This window comes from Eulemur rufifrons, chromosome 17 (genome assembly GCF_041146395.1).
Source record: "Eulemur rufifrons isolate Redbay chromosome 17, OSU_ERuf_1, whole genome shotgun sequence".
Classification (NCBI taxonomy): domain Eukaryota; kingdom Metazoa; phylum Chordata; class Mammalia; order Primates; family Lemuridae; genus Eulemur; species Eulemur rufifrons.
Genome location: NC_090999.1, coordinates 9,335,819 through 9,353,837, shown reverse-complemented (window position 1 = coordinate 9,353,837; position 18,019 = coordinate 9,335,819). Strand labels below are relative to the sequence as shown.

Here is an 18,019-nt window from a genome sequence, read left to right as displayed (position 1 = left end):
AATGGGAATCTGTCAGCTGCCGGAAGCCAAGCTGGTTACCTGCCCTAGTGAATGTTGTTTTTTGGTTCCATCAACACAAAAGTGCTGTGTTATGTTTTTGTCGAGGTGGAATCATGGTAAATTCATGAACTAATGAATAATTCAGAATCAACATTTTATTGCTTCATGTTCAGAGTCTCTAATTGTTTCCTGGAATATCGAGGTGAAGAATGAGCTGATCTATTGACCCGAAGAGAACTTGCCTCACCTTAAGAAAATGTTGTGTATTATGTGGTATTTTGTTATGAATGTCATGCACTTTCTTAACATTGGGTTCCCAAAATGACTAAATGCTCCACTTTCATGAATACTCCTTGATACATTTCTACATTATTTATTAATTAACTTAGAAGAAATACAAGGAAACAACTAATTGTAGTAAATCTTGTTTTCCATTTTAAAAAATGAGTATGGATTTCCTAGTTCATCTTTTATTTTTTACTTTTTTCCCCCCAAAACTTATTTCCATATATATACATATATATATATATGCTTCCTCACCTTCTCCTAGCATATTTTAATCAAGAGTTGAAGACTATTTCTCTATCTTGGCTTCAAGTCCTGAGCACATGTACAGTGCAGTAGCCGAACATGCAGATACTGGCTTCACTCTCTGGGTTTGAGTTCTGGCCTTGCCACCTGCCAGCTGCGGGATCCTGAACAGGTCACCTAAACCCCCTGGGCCTCAGTTTCCTCATGTGTAAAAGGGATAATAACAGTTGCTGCCTCATGGAGGATTAAATGAATTAATATGTGAAAGAATTTCTAGCAAGGCCTGGAACATAGTATAAGTGCAGTGTAATCATTAGGTATTGTCATTGTTAATTGATATTTTAAGAACTTTTATCCCCAAATGGCCATTTTCCTGGTGTGCTATTAATGCACTAATCTGTGAACTAACAGGGTTTTCTTAAGAAACGCTCACCTCAAGAAGCCGAAATTCTTCGTCAGCTCTACACGGAGTCTTTCCCAGACTTGTATCGCTTCAGTGTCCAGAACTTAGACTACAAGACGGAGTTGCTGGAGGCCTTTGTAATCACGCAGAGCATTAACATGCTTCAGGGCCTGATTCCCCCCAAGGTAAATTGCTCAACTCTATAGAGAATTTCTCTCTTTATTAATTGAGCCATAAGGGGCAAAAAGTGCAGTAGTTGAAATTAGATTTGGTTAGAGCTATGGGGAAGGGGGGATGTTTCAAACGTGGACCCCACATATTTTGGTATTTTTTTCGTATCTTTTTTTTTAAACAAAGCAATCCATGGATTTGGGATTTAGTTGCATGCTAACAAAGTCATGTAATAAGCATCCTTAACTTATTTCTCAAGCCAGCATGGTATTCCTAGAGATCAGATCCTCTCATTTGTTCCTCATTTTTACTCATCCTTTCCCTTGTTCTTGGGGCAAACCACTGCCCCTTTTCTGTGTTTACTGTTTACTTTGAAACCCCAAAGCAAAGTTTTGGTTTGAGAATTAAGTAAAGAAAACTCTTTCCCCACCCCCCGCCCCCAGGAGCAAGGCGGGGAGGTCGGCGCAGAGCACCTGGGCAGGCTGTACGTGTTCGCGCTGCTGTGGAGCGTGGGGGCGGCGCTGGAGCCGGACGGCCGGCGCAGGCTGGAGCACCGGCTGCGCGCTCAGGCCCCGGGGGCGCTGGAGCTGCCGCCGCGGGAGGGCCCAGACGACACCATGTTTGACTACTACGTGTCACCGGACGGTGAGGACGCCCCAGTCCATTCAGACCTTGCAGATGGAGACAGTTTTTTTTCCCCTAACACAAAACCGCAAAATATTTATTTTTTCTAAATGGGAATTAAACCTCTTGACTGTAAAATTAAAATGAAAATGTTTGCGAGTAAAGAGAGCTGACAGTTGTTTCTTTTTGAAAAAATTAATTTGATTGTCTTCCAAATGCACATTTCCTCTTGTTAAATATATTGTGCACTGAACTTTTAGTGAATTAAGAAAAATTTTAAAAATCTCTCGATCAGATCCATTTTGGTTATTTGTTTGATATAATCAACAATTTATGTCAAAATTGCAAAGTTTAAAGTAGATTTTTGCCAAATATGTATGTATCTTTGTCTATATTTATATATCTTTATCTCTATCTCTATATCTATATATACACTTTAAGGTTATTAACATTTGTATGCTCATACATAAAGTATGTATATATCATTATATATTATTTTTATATATATGTATGTATATATATGATATCCTAGGATCTTTTGCCTAATGAAAAGCTTGTGAGATTAGACATTTTAAAATGATTAATGATTTCAGGTACATGCTACTTTTATTCTGTATTTTCATACACACTTTTTATTATTGAATATTTATATATTTAAAAACAATTCTACAATACTTCCTAATATTTCCTAATATTACTACTTTGAAATTGTTCCTTGGGAAATTTTGACTGAGCTAACACATACTTGTATACTTAGATCTCTAATTTTAATGATCTTTGTTTTATGGGGAGTACTTGGAAGGTGACCTTCTAAGATTTCAAGGATGTCTGCTCATTACAGTTAGGCGTTAAATTATTAATTTGAAGATGTAAATGTTCTCTGTTCACCTCAGGTAAATGGATGCACTGGAACACGTGTACCCAGGAATATGTGTATCCAGCTAACACCACCCCAGAATATGGCTCCATTCTGGTGCCAAATGTTGACAACGTGAGGACTGACTTTCTAATTAAAACCATTGCTAAACAGGGCAAGGTAAGGCTTTTTAACTTTTATTAAAAGTAGCATATTTTAAAATACCACTTGAAAACATGAAGTATCCTGCATATATTTTAGGTTTTATGTTGCTGTTTAGAATAAATGAAGATATTACCTAAAGTAGTATACTTCTTTTATTATTCCTAGTAACATATTAGAGTTGAATATTTCTAATTCATGATGAAGTCATTATTTCTCCTGTATTAGTTGAAAGAAAGCAAATTTTCACTTATTTTTCCAAAGATAGTTCCTTACTTTTTGATCACCGCCCTAGTTTGCTAGAGCTGCCATAACAAAGCACTATAGCCTGAGTGGCTTAAACAGCAGCAATTTCTTTTCTCACAGTTCTCGAGGCTGAAAGTCCAGGATCAAGGCGTTGGCAGGTTTGGGCTCTGCAGAGGCGTCTCTCCTTGGCTTGCAGATGACTCCTTCTCACTGTGTCCTCCCATGGTATTTCTCTGTGTCCCTGCATCCCTGCTGTTTCTTTGTGTATCCAAATTTCCTCTTCATGTAAGAACACCAGTTAGATTGGATTAGGGCCCACTCTGAAGGCTTTGTTTTACTTTGTTCACCTCTTTAAAGACCTTATCTCCAATTATAGTCACACTCTGAGGTACTGGGGGTTCAGGCTTCAACATGTGAATTTTGCAAGGACACAATTCAGCCTATCACAATCATTTTATTTCATTTCTTGGATTTCTTTCTCTGCTCTATTTTAGGCTGTGCTGTTAATTGGTGAACAAGGAACAGCCAAAACGGTCATAATCAAAGGATTTATGTCAAAATACGATCCTGAAAGTCACATTATCAAGAGTCTGAACTTTTCTTCTGCCACCACCCCACTGATGTTTCAGGTACTGGCTCTTTGGTATTGCTCATTGAGCCCACGTTGGTGATCAATTTTGGAGCCTCAAATCTCTTTACTATTCTGCATCATCTGAACTTTCATAGCCATAGTATGTCTTCTATTCTCTCTATTATTCAACTGCAATAGGATGTCTCTCTAGTAAGATTATAATATATAATGTTAAATTATGGAGAAATAAAAAGCTTATGAAGGTGCCATAGGCCTCAATGCTATGAGTTTAAAATAGCTATGCAGAAAACATTGTGAACATGCAAAATCCAAAACTGAAAGAAATATCATTTATTCCTACATCTACCTCCTCTTCCCAGGGTCTGCTTTTCTGAGGGTGTTCCTATTACTCTCGCCTTTAGACTAAACACTTTGGAGTCATCTTTGATGGGTCTGTCTTGCTTGGGCCTCAAAGGCCTGTTAAGGCTTTTCATATCTCCGCCTTTTTCTTCGTGTTCCCTGTCCACCTCTATGTAATCCACTTTTTTATGATTACGCACCAGCACATTAGCATGGAAGAATCCCCAGCTATTCTCAGTTCAAGTCTAATTCTCTTCCAGTCTAGTTTTTATACCTCTTCCAATCTCTGTTTCTGAAATTACCACTTGCATCTTGTTCCTTGACTTAACATTCTGCCATGGCTAACTTGCTCAGTTGTAACAAAGTATAAAATCCTAGAATCTTAGCATATGAAATATTCTACTCTATCCAGTAAGAGAGGAGTGAACAAAAACCCCTCAAATTTGCATTGCTTTTTTTTTTTTTTTTTCAGTGAATCTCCCAGGAGTGACCTGGGTTTGCAGTGGCTGATCGGTTCTTTTTCTCTTGGTTCTAAATTGTGTAAGACCTTATTGAAACTAGGGAGGAAATCCTAAACATCAGTCCATCCTTCAGTCATTTGCAAATCATCCATCATATATTTATTAGGACATTAATACATTACCAAAAGATACATTTCATAAATTGCAAATGGAAGGGAAATTTTTAGGAAAATCCAAATCCAAAGAACTTTGCTTTTGATGAACTTTGTTCTTTAGTTGTTGGAATGAAAATATGAGGACAATGAAAATTGTTGAGGGCATGGCTAAATTATGACTTTTTATCACTTAATTTAATTGGTGACAGATAAGTGCCAATACACTAAGACCATTGATTAAATTTCTAAATAAGACTTTCAACTTTATTGTACTCATCTGGTAGAGATGGAATTTCCAATACTGGGCAGCCTTCTATCAAATGAATACCATTTACTCAGTGTCTTGGTGGGAAGGTCTGGATGGAAGCTGAACCCCAAATGCAGTGGCTCAGCAGTGGCAGTTTTGTGTTTGGGAACAGTACATTTAGTTACCCTAGGCTGGCAAGATGCTAACATTATGCATATTCCATTGATGGTTTTACATTTAGAGAGATTTTGTTAGTTTTAGTTTAGTAGAACATTCTCTTTAAAGGTTATAATTATAGCATTATTTGAGGGTACAGGTTTTTAAAAATCAGGTCAGGTCAAAATGTGACTTTTTTTTTTCATTATATGGGGGTAATTAACTAACTAGTCACACACTTCTTGAGACTGTATTGAATCATTAGGCCTGAAATTTAATTCTGACAATCCAGACTTCATAGGTTAAGGGCACAGTCCCCCAAAAGACTACCTTCACTTCAGATACCAGCCACAAGCTCAGGGATTCCCAGGCCTCCCACACCTACCCAAGTGGCTACAAATTAGGCAGTTCCCACAACCTCTCAGTTTTGATAATTCACTAGAATGGTTTATATAACTCAGGGAAGTGCTATGCTTACTACTACAATTTTCTTATAAAGGATACAAGTATCAGCCTAAAGAAAAGATGTATAGGGCAAGGTTTGGCAGGGTAGCAAATGTGAACTTTCTCTGTGCCCAGGATGTGTTACCTTCCAGACATCATGTATTTCACCAACTGTGAAGCTCCCCTGAGCCTTAGGGTCCTGAGTTTTTATTGGAGTTTCTTCGCATAGGCATGCTCGATTGGATCATTGACCATGTGATTGAACTTAGTCTCGAAGCTCCTTCCTCTCCCAGAAGGTCAGCTGATATCATGTGACTTAAAACCCCAACCCGCTAATCATGTGGTTGGTCTTGCTGGCATGAGTGGTCTGAGGGGCCCATATGAGTAATAAAGACATTCCTATTACTGAGGAAATTTCCAGGGTTTAAAGGCTCTCTCCCAGGAACCAGAGACAAAGACCAGCCAAATTCTTTATTATAGGACAAGGTCTTGTCACTGTATTTTTGTTACCAACTCTGTGACATTTATTTCTGTAAGGTAATAAAGATCTATGGTCTATGTCTCTTTAACATGAGATATTTATTAATTTCCTGGAAAAAAAAATGTGTTATCTAGAAAACTTTATTGTTTGATATACAAATTCATAAACCATATAATAAAGTTCTAGAAGTGGTACCATATTGAAGTATTAATGTAACAATTAGAGGAATAATGAAGCAGGCTTTGAAAAAATAAAAATCTATATTCTTTAGGGTCCCATCATCTGATTCACAAGTCTTTAGCCCAGTTCCCTCCTACCCTTCAATGTTAAGGTGGAGTCAACGCATCACTGTTTCTTTTTCTGTTCGGAAGCATCACTGGATCATCTCCTCTGTTTAGTGCCTGAGCCTGTTTTGACGGCTGAGCATTAGGGCTTTCTATTAAGCAAGACTCATTAGTTTTAGAAAGCTTTCAATTAGCCAAACTGCTGTAATTAACTTTCTCACTATAATTTTCAGTCATTCATACTAAACAGGGCTGATGGAGCAGAGCATTTGCCTCTGTGTCTCCCACTTATCTGGATCTCAACCAAATTGAAATTGCAGATGAGAAAATGGATAGATACTACCCACCCCTGGGCTGTTGCCATGATGGCACATGGTCCAGTGAAGGACACATGTCTGCTACTCGACAGGCTGTTTTCATGGTGGTGTCACTTTCACGTATTTTATCAGTAGGAAGACTATATCCCCCTCTTTGCCTGGGACCGTCTAGTTTACTTCTGTTGTCTCAGACTAATAATTAATAGCATCCCCTGCTACTATCAAAAGTGTCTGGTTTAGACAAAAATTGTATAGTCACCCCATTTTTTTGGTTAAGGGAATTCAGTTAGTTTTTAAAGAGGGATGCCTCATTTTCTTCCAAATACAATATGGTTTTATTGTTTTTTAAATATTTGAAAGTGATCCATGCATAGCTTTAGAAATTTAAATATAGAAAGGTGAAAAGAAGATAGTGAAGATTACCTGAGAGAATTTTTGAAAAGATTTATTTCTTCTAAAAATAATCTTCATGTGTTTTGAATACAATAAACATCTTGCAAATGGTTGCATAGCAATAGGTTTTATTATTTTTTTTTAAATGAGAATAATAGAGCCTGGAAGGAAATTCCACAATTTTTTCTGGACTCAGTACCCCTTTTCCAAATGACATCTTATGCAGGAGTTAATCTGTAAAACAGGTAACTCTTTATTTGCCTTCGTGGAATTGGAGCTGGGCCCCTGAGGCCCCTTCCAACCTCGTCTTTGCTTCCTGCAGGGGTCCCTCTGGTTGCAGAAAATCCTTTTGGCTCCTCAGAGCACGGTGTGAAGGCTAGTTTCAAGAGGAGAATCCTGAGAGATAAAATGTAAAAGTATTTTTTCATTGTAAAGCTCTCTTAAAATGTCAGGTTTTACTGTTAATATTCACGCACTCCTGTGCAAGGAGATTGGAGTACCGTCTGAATTCAGTTAGTTGGTGGCAGAACCTACTCTAGAAGACAGCTGCCCCTGTGCCCTGCTGTGCCGGGCACCCCATGCCTCCTTCCAGTGGCTTTTCTTTATCCCCATTAATACTCAAAGGGCTGATTTATCATTTAGTGCACTTGTTTTATTTTTAGTTGCTAGTTCTATGTTATTGTATTTTCATGTTCTTTTTGATATATCTTACTTTTTATAATATACTATTGAACATTTTAACCATTACTAGTGTATGACTGTTTTCATTTGGTTTTAATAGTTTACAATAAAATGGGAAGATACTATTTAGGCAGATTTCTTAATAAAGAGTGTAACTCTCCATTTTTACCTTTTAGTTAATAGTACATATATGGGCACCTAAAATTAAATGTATTTTATATTTCCACTTAATTGTATGTAATATGCATGAAAAACAATTCAGGTGGTGGCATATAGAGGTACACATAGAAATGATAAAATACCTTTACATTTTTAGGGAGGGCGGCTGACTAGAGATATCGCTTGCCAGACTGTCCCGGAGGGAAAGTAGGGTTTCAGATAAAGGAGAGGGGAGAGGAGACACAGGACACAGCTCAGGTGTGGGGCACAGAGAGCACGGAGAGACTTGCCGGGCCTGCCGGACACCTCCTGGAGGAAAATTGTGAAGCAGAGAAGGAAGAAGATAAAGGAAAAGAGATGAGCGAGGATCAAACCCAGAGATGCTCGAAGCCCAGTGAAGGGGTGAGAGAGGGGGAAGCTCTTCCAGCCCCACGAGCCCAGGAACTGCGGCCAACACAGCATAGTGGGGAGAACTTGCATGATCCCAGAGCTCGGGCATTCTGTGTGGGGTTCGCCCCCAAGGAGAGTGAGCTGAGAGGCCAGAGAGGCGGCTTCCTTCCATTCAGACTCTTATCAGACCCTTATTCCTCCCTGCCCCTCCATCACCCACTGCAACCGGGGAAGCAGTCAATTTGAGCCAAGAATTTGGTGAGCGGCCACCTCTCCACAGCTGGCGCATCCTGCAGTCTGAGGTTTCCACAGAGGACCTGCAGGGGCCCCGGGGCACCCAATCTGGGAGCTCCCTGCCCACCGGTATTTTGTGGAGCTACATGCCAGCAGGTCAGACACACAGGCCGGGTGCTATGCCCCCTGGACTCAGCAGGTTACTGGGGGACACAGGAGGGAGCTTTGGGGGCTGGACTCAGGTGGCAGGGGACACCACGTGGACAGAACTGATGGGAGAATACTGTGGGGGTCGGAGACACAGCGATCTGGGAGAGCGCCCATCCACCCTGCAGGAAAGCTGTGCTGTTGTGTTAGGGTGGGTCCTCCTGTGGGGAAGCCAGCCCAGGAAGCCATAGCAACCAAGCATGGCACATTCAGGCGATCTGTCAGGGAACTGCGGCCCCTCTCCCACCCACTCCAACTGGGAGAGTAGTTAGAGCCAAGAATTTGGCAAGGAGCCACCTCTCCCCAGCTGGTGCATACTCTAGGCTGAGGTTTCCACAGAGTGGGGCCCACACCCACCTGCAGTGGACTTGGGGTGCCTGTTCTGGGAGCTCCCTGCCTGCCTGCCTGCATTTCCTGGAGGCCAGAGGGTCAGACAAGCAGGCTGGATCTGGTGCCTCCCAGATTGGACTGGTTCGACTTCTTGAGGGACACAAGGGGGAGGTTTGGGAGCTGGATTTGGATGGCAAGGGAACCCATGTGGACAGAGCTGCTGGGAAAATGCTGTGTGTGGAATCTGAGACACGGTAATTTGGGAGAGCGCCCATCCTCCAGCAGGAAAGCCATACTGCTGGATTAGGGCGGGTTCTCAGGTAGGGAAGGTCCCAGCCTGGGATGCCATAGCAACCAAGTGTACAGGTCCCTCCCCCACGAGCCGCCCCCCCCCCCAGTCTGGAGAGCCTGCCTTGCCTTTCCTCCCAGTGGCTCCCCCCAGCGTCTGAGAAAACAACCTCTGAGCCCTGCTGAGGCTTTGCAACCTGTGTTGTGTTTCAGGGCTTTAGGAGGTCTCACCAAACTCCAAAATTCATTAAGTAACTATTGAATGGGCAGCAATTCTAAAAACAGAAGTCTCAACTTCCAGATTCACAAGTTACTTAGTGTTTTTCACTATTTTGTTTTTGCTTTTGTAAATTTAGCTCTTTTATGCCATATATAGCTTCCTAGTGATTTCCTATCACTTCAAAGAAATTCAGGTCATAGTGAAGGGGAAGAAAGTGCAGGTGTGTGAGTTTTACTCCGCATTAGTCCAACGCTCCCACCTATGGCTTTTTAGCTCTTCGAAAGCTCCACCAAGACATAAAATCTTCACGTGCCGGAGAGTTCTCATTAATAGACATGGGAATGTCTAGAATGCTCTAGTTGCCCATAGGAGGTGGCAGGAGATTATTATTTATTAAATTGGCTTATGCATTTAAATACATTGAAAAGCAGAGCTAAATTTAGGCTAGTACATTAAACAGTTTGCTTTTATGTCAGGGGCATATCAAATCCTTTTTTGCCATTTTACTGTTTTATAGAAGATTTGTTTTGTAATTGAATGAGTTGAAATATATTTGTATCTCCTTCTATTTAAAAATTGTGAAACATTTTCACATTACTTGATATTATTCATTAAAATGATGATGTAAACTTACAATTTACAATTACTGTGAAGATTTCCAAAGATAGATATATAGATTTTTGTATATATCTTGGTCTCATTTTGTCATTGTATCTTGGGTATAAAAGTCATTTTTAACAAGTTTGCTCTTTATCATGAAATGAGAAAACTTTTCTTGGATAGGAAAAGAATTCATCTTATTTTACTATGCCTCCATTTTCTCCTGTATTTATACATCATCTGTAACATGATTTAAAATCATGCATCAGTAGATTCCTACAGTGGTAGGAATGAAATGAGGTCTTAGGATTTTAAGCTTCTAGAGTCTGCGCCCTTGCTGTTTTCTTTGTAGTGCTAGACTGAGTGCATACATTTTGAATGACTGATTGATTTCCAAACCACACTGCACTGCCATGGAAGTGAAAATACCACAGTTAAGAGTCTGGGGTCCTTTCCATACATCCTTCTCCCTTCCCCTTATAATTCCCCTTCCATCATTTTTAATAATCTTTTTCATATTGCCAGGAAAGTTTTATAGAGCACAGTATGGTTTCCTCTTGTCCCACCTATGCTCAGAATGTAGAAATGAGAGAGGACACAAATGGGCTTTGTTCTCCACTTTGTGTCATGGGATGAGCAGTGATTCAGTGTGGTTACATCTGTTCCATAGCAGCGGGTCTGGATTGTGTCAGGCTACCGCGCCAGTTGCAGCCTCCAAACCATGACGGGTGATGCAGCCCAGAGCACAGACCTAGGAAACTTCTTGGACAGTGGCCCTATTTAACTTTGTCTCTGATTATAGGGACTTTTAGCAGGGCTGGAACCTTTGAATAATGGGGATTATAGTGTCATCAACAGAGACGCAATAAGGCAAAAATAAACCTTTAGAAGTGGACAGAAGAGTCTCATCCCATTCAAAATTTACATTGATCTGAATTTCATTTCCTCCTAAATTAAATCAGATTTTCAAAGGTTGTGAACATTATACAAGATAATTTAGGTACTTTAGGATTTGTTTGCCAGAATTAGGGGGAATTTTTTTTTTTTTCTAAATAATCCCTGTCAAGTCAAAGGTTCTCAGTTTTTTTTTTAAAGTAATTGACCATGTCTTAGGGGATATTTTCATAGACATTCCTGTTGGCTTTCTTATTTAACAGAGGACAATAGAGAGCTATGTGGATAAACGCATGGGTACAACATATGGCCCTCCTGCAGGAAAGAAGATGACTGTTTTTATTGATGATGTGAATATGCCAGTAATCAATGAGTGGGGAGATCAGGTATATTGATTCTATTATGTATTTTATTTCTTTAATTCAGCATTGATTTATTCTTTGATGAGTAAATATTTTTCTATTCTAGTAAATTTTTCAAGATGCAATTCCTAAATTCCAATGAAGTCCATTCTTTAAAAACACTCAAGGGGTTAGGTTCTGGGGCTATGAAGGAATGATGTTTTAATTGTGAAAGTTGTCTTTCTTAGGTTACTAATGAGGTAGTACGACAGCTGATGGAACAAAATGGATTCTACAACCTGGAGAAGCCCGGAGAGTTTACCAGCATTGTGGACATCCAGTTTTTGGCAGCCATGATCCATCCTGGGGGTGGGCGCAATGACATACCCCAAAGACTAAAGAGACAGTTTTCTATATTTAACTGCACGTTGCCCTCTGATGCTTCCATGGACAAGATCTTTGGTAAAATGAGTGTCAATGGGGCATGGGGAGGGAAGAACACCAGCTTGTGTTCCTATGGGAAATCTCCCCCGTGAGGTCAACATAGAAAAAACACTGGGTAGCTCCTTATTCTACAGCCCCCATCACTTCAATCATATATTTCATTTCATATAGAGATTTTTTATAGATATGTATGAATTGGATGACTAGGTAGATCGTTTCTACTTATGTTTTCCTTTAACTGTTGCCAGCTTATTAAACAGGGAGCTTAAACATTAAATGAACGTGGGGATGAGATTCCTCATAGATGAGATTGTTTCCTTATAGGTACATGTGTTCGCAGTCTGAATTGCTATATACTATGTCAAAAGTTTATGTAGCTGATACTTTAATCAACCCATATAATGATTTTTGCCAAAGAAATAATGGTGCAAAGGGCAGAGATTAGCCACAGTCTGATCTTCAGAGTAAATTACAGGATTAAAATAAGTTATTGTTTGATTAAATATGTAGCATTTCAGAGATAATGTCACTGAAGAACCATTAGCCCAATTAATAACCGTATTTAACTGAGTAATGAAAATTCACTTATGACTGATTTTGGAATTACTCTTTGCAGAAAAGAGTGTAAAGTTTTGAGCACATTTGTGTTTGGTATTGGTTTACAATCTCTGAAACTGCTACTGAGAAAAACTCATTAGGATTACACTAATTAATTTCTGGCAGACTAAAATGTCATCGAGTGCCCCAGACTAGTGGAGTATGGCAGTCATCTCCCTTCTGTCACAGCAGTGGTAAGGTTTGGAAACCAACGGACACCGGAACTATCTAAACACGGGAGAAGTAAACTGGGCCAGAAAGAATGACTGTTATCAATTTTAATTATTCTTTATTTCCTGGAAATTTTTATATATAATGTAAATTACAGTATTTTATAATGCATAGAAAGGCAACAACAGAAAGGAGAAGTCTCAGAGGACTCAAAAAAAATTTCTCTTATTTTTTTTAAAGGCAATTTTGTACATTTATCATTGTTACCCATTTCATAATATTGAATTAGTGTGGCCAGAGTTTTCAGTAGTATTTCTTAGCCAAATTTTCAGTATTTTGAGTGCTGATTTACTTAAACCTATAACTGCTTTTTGGGTACTGCATTTGAAACAGCAAGAGAACATTAATGAAATTTTCTTTTATATGTGGTTACCTATTAAAATGTGTAATGACATTTGTGCAAACTCCACATTATAATGCTTTTCATTTTAATTTCGTTTATTTAAATGGCTGGTCAAAATGTTATGATTTTCCCCTTTTCAGGTGTGATTGGAGTAGGCTACTACTGTACCCAAAGAGGTTTTTCTGAGGAAGTGAGGGATTTTGTGAGGAAATTGGTACCCCTGACACGCCGACTATGGCAGATGACCAAGATTAAAATGCTTCCTACCCCTGCAAAATTCCATTATGTATTTAACCTTCGAGATCTTTCTAGAATCTGGCAGGGAATGCTGACCACTACTTCAGAGGTCATCAAGGAACCAGATGTAAGTGATACCTAAAAGAGAAATATAAATAACATTGCCATTGACCGTACATTCTAAATATTTTTATCAATTTATTTTTTACTTGACCTATGAAAATATGTGGGGATGTTTCAGAATGGATATTCTTTTCTTTACTGCTTTTCAACTAATATAAGTAAGGAAAAAAGTAAATAAGTCAGAAAATTTCAATTAACAATTCCAATTAAATTAGGTTTATGTTTAAGAGAATAGCATGCACAATAATTTTCTAATGATTAGAATAAAAGAAACAATTGATTTTATTTTTCCACCGTAAGAAGATATTTTTCTTATACTAAATAATGGAAAAAAATCACTATCGATTTTATTGTATAATAATTTTCATATTTTAAGCTTGACATTTTAACTTTAAAAAGTAATGATCTTTATAAATAAACACCCAAAATTAAAAAAAAATTTTATTGTTCATCATCCATGATCTTTCTTTTTCGTGTAGCTAGGTGCACTAAAAGAATTATGTATGTTGGTAAAATTAAAGAGAAGCAGCAGAGTAGAAATGTCATTTAATAGAAAAATGAGCATTTATACATACCCTTGAATGTGACAGTTCCTAGTGTTATGAGAATGTTATGTAAAAATCCAGTATTTCTTTTTTTCCCTAAAGCATAGATATCCTATATACTCAGAATAAGGCAGGGTTGGCCTCTTTTTCAGCCTTTCTGGAGCTGAGGAGGTAATTATGCAAATGAGTTTTAGGGGACTTCTCCATGTAAACACACAGAAACAGTTGAAATATCAACAAAACTGTCATCAAGCACATCAAAGTGTTGACTGTCCAAAAAATCCCCAACTCTTCCAGATGCTTCCAGTATCGGTAACTATACTTGCTGACCCTTGAAGACTAGATATTTTGGGAAAAACCTACTCCCCTTATTACAGACAGAATTGAGTCAGTTTAGCAGCAGTGGACATTTTAACATGATTTTTTTCCCCTCAAAGTTATTTACAAATTAATTCAGTTCTCAAAAGATTACTCTGTGGTTAGTCATTTCTGGTGCTTATTTTCAATCAGCATAAACAATTCTAGCAATTGGCTTTATCATGAACTTTTGTCTTAACTGAATCATTGAATATATTTTACTTAACTCCTTTTATATTCTGGCAACCAAACAGCATTTTATCATTAGCAATACTATGGCTTAAAGACCTTCTAACCTGCAAAATGTTACCAAGCTAAGAAATTTTCACCAGTCTTTCATACCAAATAACGAGCTTAGACAAACATTTGTTATTCTTGCTCTAGGGACAGGAGTATTGAGTAATAAATTTCCTCAACTTTCAGTTAACTTTGAGCTCTGGATCATCTGGACTAGGTGCTTAATTTTTTTCAGAAAATCCAGATTTTTGTCACAAATTTTCTTCATTTTGTGTTAAGTAAATATACCTTTGTAATATCTCCATTGTATACGTGAAAGTTGTTCATACACTATATGTTATATTATGCTTTAGCCCCAGGAGTGTAGGTTTGTTATCCAAAAAGACTCATTTATCACAAATTTAAGAATTTTACATAGAATAATAATTTGTTGGTTGATTAGAGATATTTTAATATTTTTGTCTGAGAATGTTTTCTTTTTAATTTAGAGATTGCAAATGAACAGACTCTGTTTTCTATTTAATATACTTTAATGAGACCAACTTGAAGTAAAGTTGAGTGTATTTTAATCTTAACTTTTCAAGTGTTGCACCTTATATCAGGAAAGATAACACTTTACAGTATTGTCAACTTGAATTCCTAATTATAGCATAATAGGAACTAATAACTCATTTTAATTATACCTTCAACAGGATCTGCTGAGGCTATGGAAGCATGAATGTAAGCGTGTCATAGCTGATCGCTTTGCAGTGTCTGATGATGTGACCTGGTTTGATAAGGCTTTAGTAAGTTTGGTAGAGGAGGAGTTTGGTGAAGAGAAAAAACTCTTGGTGGACTGTGGAACTGACACGTATTTTGTGGATTTCTTGAGAGATGCACCTGAAGCTACAGGTAAACTATTGAAGCAGAATTTGGAATTCCTCAAAAGGAGTCCCCAGTAGGGAAATCTGAAGAAAGAAGGTCAGGGACTTTGAGTTTCTGTCTAGTAAACTTTATTGAAACAAGCCTGGGATGTAAGAGGTGCTCAGTAACTACAGGATGAGTGGATAAATGCATGCTCATGGAGTGCAAAGACGAACTCTTTTATGCATGTCATGCTTCAATATTAAGGTCGAGTTGGGAGGCAGTCTGGGGTAGGAGAGAGTGTATAGGACTTGCAGGCTGGCTGATAGAGGTAGGTTTGAGGACGGAATTTACCACGCATAAACCGGGCATCCTGGAACTTTGTTGAACCTCATTCTCCTCATTTATAAAAATGGTAATATTAATATGTGCATCATGCACACTGTGGGGAATAAATGAAAGGCTATGTCAAATGGCTTGGGCAGGCTGTGGCCCATAGTCAATGCCAAATGAAAGGTAGCAAAAATAACCATGATAATTATTATTCAGGTCATCCTGAATGTTGAAAAGAAAAAGAAAAACTTCCAATTATATGAGAGAGCTATTGAATATAATTGGTGGGTGATGTGGAGGCAAGCTTTGTGGTTATGGTTTCAGGAAAAATTGAGATATACTACTTTTCTTATGAAAAGAAGCAGTGCTCCAATTTTCTTCCCCTCAGAATTAACTGGGTTTAAGTAAAGTATTTTTCTTTCACGTAATACCTTATTCTAATATTGAGGATAGATTTTAAGTTAATTTACATATTTAAAAAGGCATGTTTAAAAATGTATCATTTATATCTTTTAAACAACTAGATATGACCAGAAAGCCCCTCACTAGATGGGATAACAATACGTATGATCTATCAAAAGTTTCTGAGTGACAATTGCAAAAGGATGTTTATTGCTGGCTATGCAGTTGGAATGATCCTTTTCCAGAAAGAAGCTCATATGTTTTAAGTCAGGTCAAACACATACCTAAATCCTTTAAGGGCAAGGGCATTTTACAAAGTAATTAGAATTTATGTATTTTATTCCTTCTGATTCAGAAGGATAAATGATTAGATTACAATTTTCCAGGAACAAAGCACAATGGCTACATTTTTTGGGGGTAGGAAAGGGTCTAGAGGCAAACACTTAACCTTTTGTGTTTTCAAAGCATTTTATTTCTCAAAGCTTGAGTGGAGCATTTATGAAAGAGTTCTGACTATTGAAATTTGATTAGTGAGAGCTTTACATATAGGTCAATTTTGATGATTATTATGCTAAACCAATATCCTTATCTTGTCATAAAAAGGTTAATATACCATTATATTAGGACAAAGCTAATTGAAAATAATTATGTATCTTATAAGATTTGGAAGATCCACTTGCTCTCCTAGTGCCCAATGAATATCTAAGTTGTTACTGGTATATTCAACTAAGGTATCACTCACTTTTTTTCCTGTTACTAATGTTAACTGTTAGTGAATTTGTATAGACCCAATTTTACTTTTTCTTTATGTGCTTTATAGTCAACACTGGGAAAGTGTTAAGCTGGTATAATGTGTTTCTAATTTTAAAAACTGCATATTGATTTTAATATATTTTTCTCAGTGAAATAATTCAATATGTTTATTTAGAACATTGTTTTTCTATTTTCTCTCAACCATCCACCTCTATTCCCTAATTCACTCTGTCCTTACCACTAACCTGAAATTCCTGATTCATAAAAATTTCCTGAGTAAACACAATGACCTTTTTCTTTTTATTTTCTTTAAAAAAATCATGTGATTCTTGACCTGCTTTGCTGATTTTGACGTTAAATCTCCACTTTTTTGACTTTCATTTTGACCATTAAGCTACTGTCTCTGGGAGGCTCTTTGAAATGTCAACGTTCAATTGTGGGTTCAAATTCAATTCGGTGAATATAACGTTATTTGAAATTGGCTCTTTCTAGACAGGAAAGAACTGAGACTGCATGTGATCACAAAAATCCTAATGCTTCCACTATTGTTTTCTTTCTTCTTTTTTGTGAAAATGCGTACTATGGCATTTTGATGGAAATGAATATTATCCGGAGTTAAATTGTAGAACTATGAGTGTATTAATTTAGGTTGAAATTTAGTAAAGTTCAGGGATTTGGAGAAACTTAATGGATTCTTTTTTCCCACCAAAGGTGAAACATCTGAGGGAGGTGATGCTGAAATGCCCAAAATTTATGAGCCAGTTGAATCTTTCAATGGCCTAAAAGAGCGTCTGAATATGTTCCTGCAGCTGTATAACGAGAGCGTCCGCGGTGCAGGCATGGACATGGTGTTCTTTGCAGACTCAATGGTTCACTTAGTCAAGGTACGGTAGCTGCGGGAGTAGAGCCGTGACAAAGTGATAGACACTTGGCTTCACGCCAGAATCCTCTCCCCTTTCTATTTTCATCTCCTAGGAGAAGATCCAGTTTAAAAATAAAGTCGATGCTATCTTCCAATTTAATTTCTAAACTGAATGCAACATGTCGCACCTTGTAGGATTGAAATAAGAGCACGTGTATTTCAAATGTGTGATGTGATAATTTTATTCAGTGTTGCTACACAGCTTCCAGCTCAATGTTTTCACCCCCTAGGATGAATATGGGTGACATAGGAGTTCAAAGCATAGGCAAAGCCTGCTTATTTTTGTATCATACAAAGAATATCCTATTAAAAAAGTGCATAACCTCGAGGACATTATGCTAAGTGAAATAAGCCAGGCACACAAAAGGGCAAATACTGTATGATTCCACTCATAGGAGGTACCTGGAGTAGTCAACATCATGGAGACAGAAAGTAGAATGGAGATC

The 18,019-nt window shown here is 37.9% G+C and overlaps 1 protein-coding gene across 1 annotated transcript in view; it reads left to right on the top strand.

Annotated features, from left to right (window-relative positions):
* DNAH5 (dynein axonemal heavy chain 5) overlaps positions 1 to 18,019 on the top strand; it is a 197,793-nt gene that overhangs the window by 100,360 nt on the left and 79,414 nt on the right. The window contains exons 44-52 of the mRNA XM_069492049.1: positions 943 to 1,119; positions 1,549 to 1,750; positions 2,623 to 2,765; positions 3,488 to 3,622; positions 11,129 to 11,251; positions 11,455 to 11,668; positions 12,962 to 13,185; positions 15,013 to 15,211; positions 17,363 to 17,535. Of these exons, the coding sequence (XP_069348150.1) occupies positions 943 to 1,119; positions 1,549 to 1,750; positions 2,623 to 2,765; positions 3,488 to 3,622; positions 11,129 to 11,251; positions 11,455 to 11,668; positions 12,962 to 13,185; positions 15,013 to 15,211; positions 17,363 to 17,535 (1,590 nt within the window). The remainder of the gene's footprint in view (positions 1 to 942; positions 1,120 to 1,548; positions 1,751 to 2,622; positions 2,766 to 3,487; positions 3,623 to 11,128; positions 11,252 to 11,454; positions 11,669 to 12,961; positions 13,186 to 15,012; positions 15,212 to 17,362; positions 17,536 to 18,019) is intronic.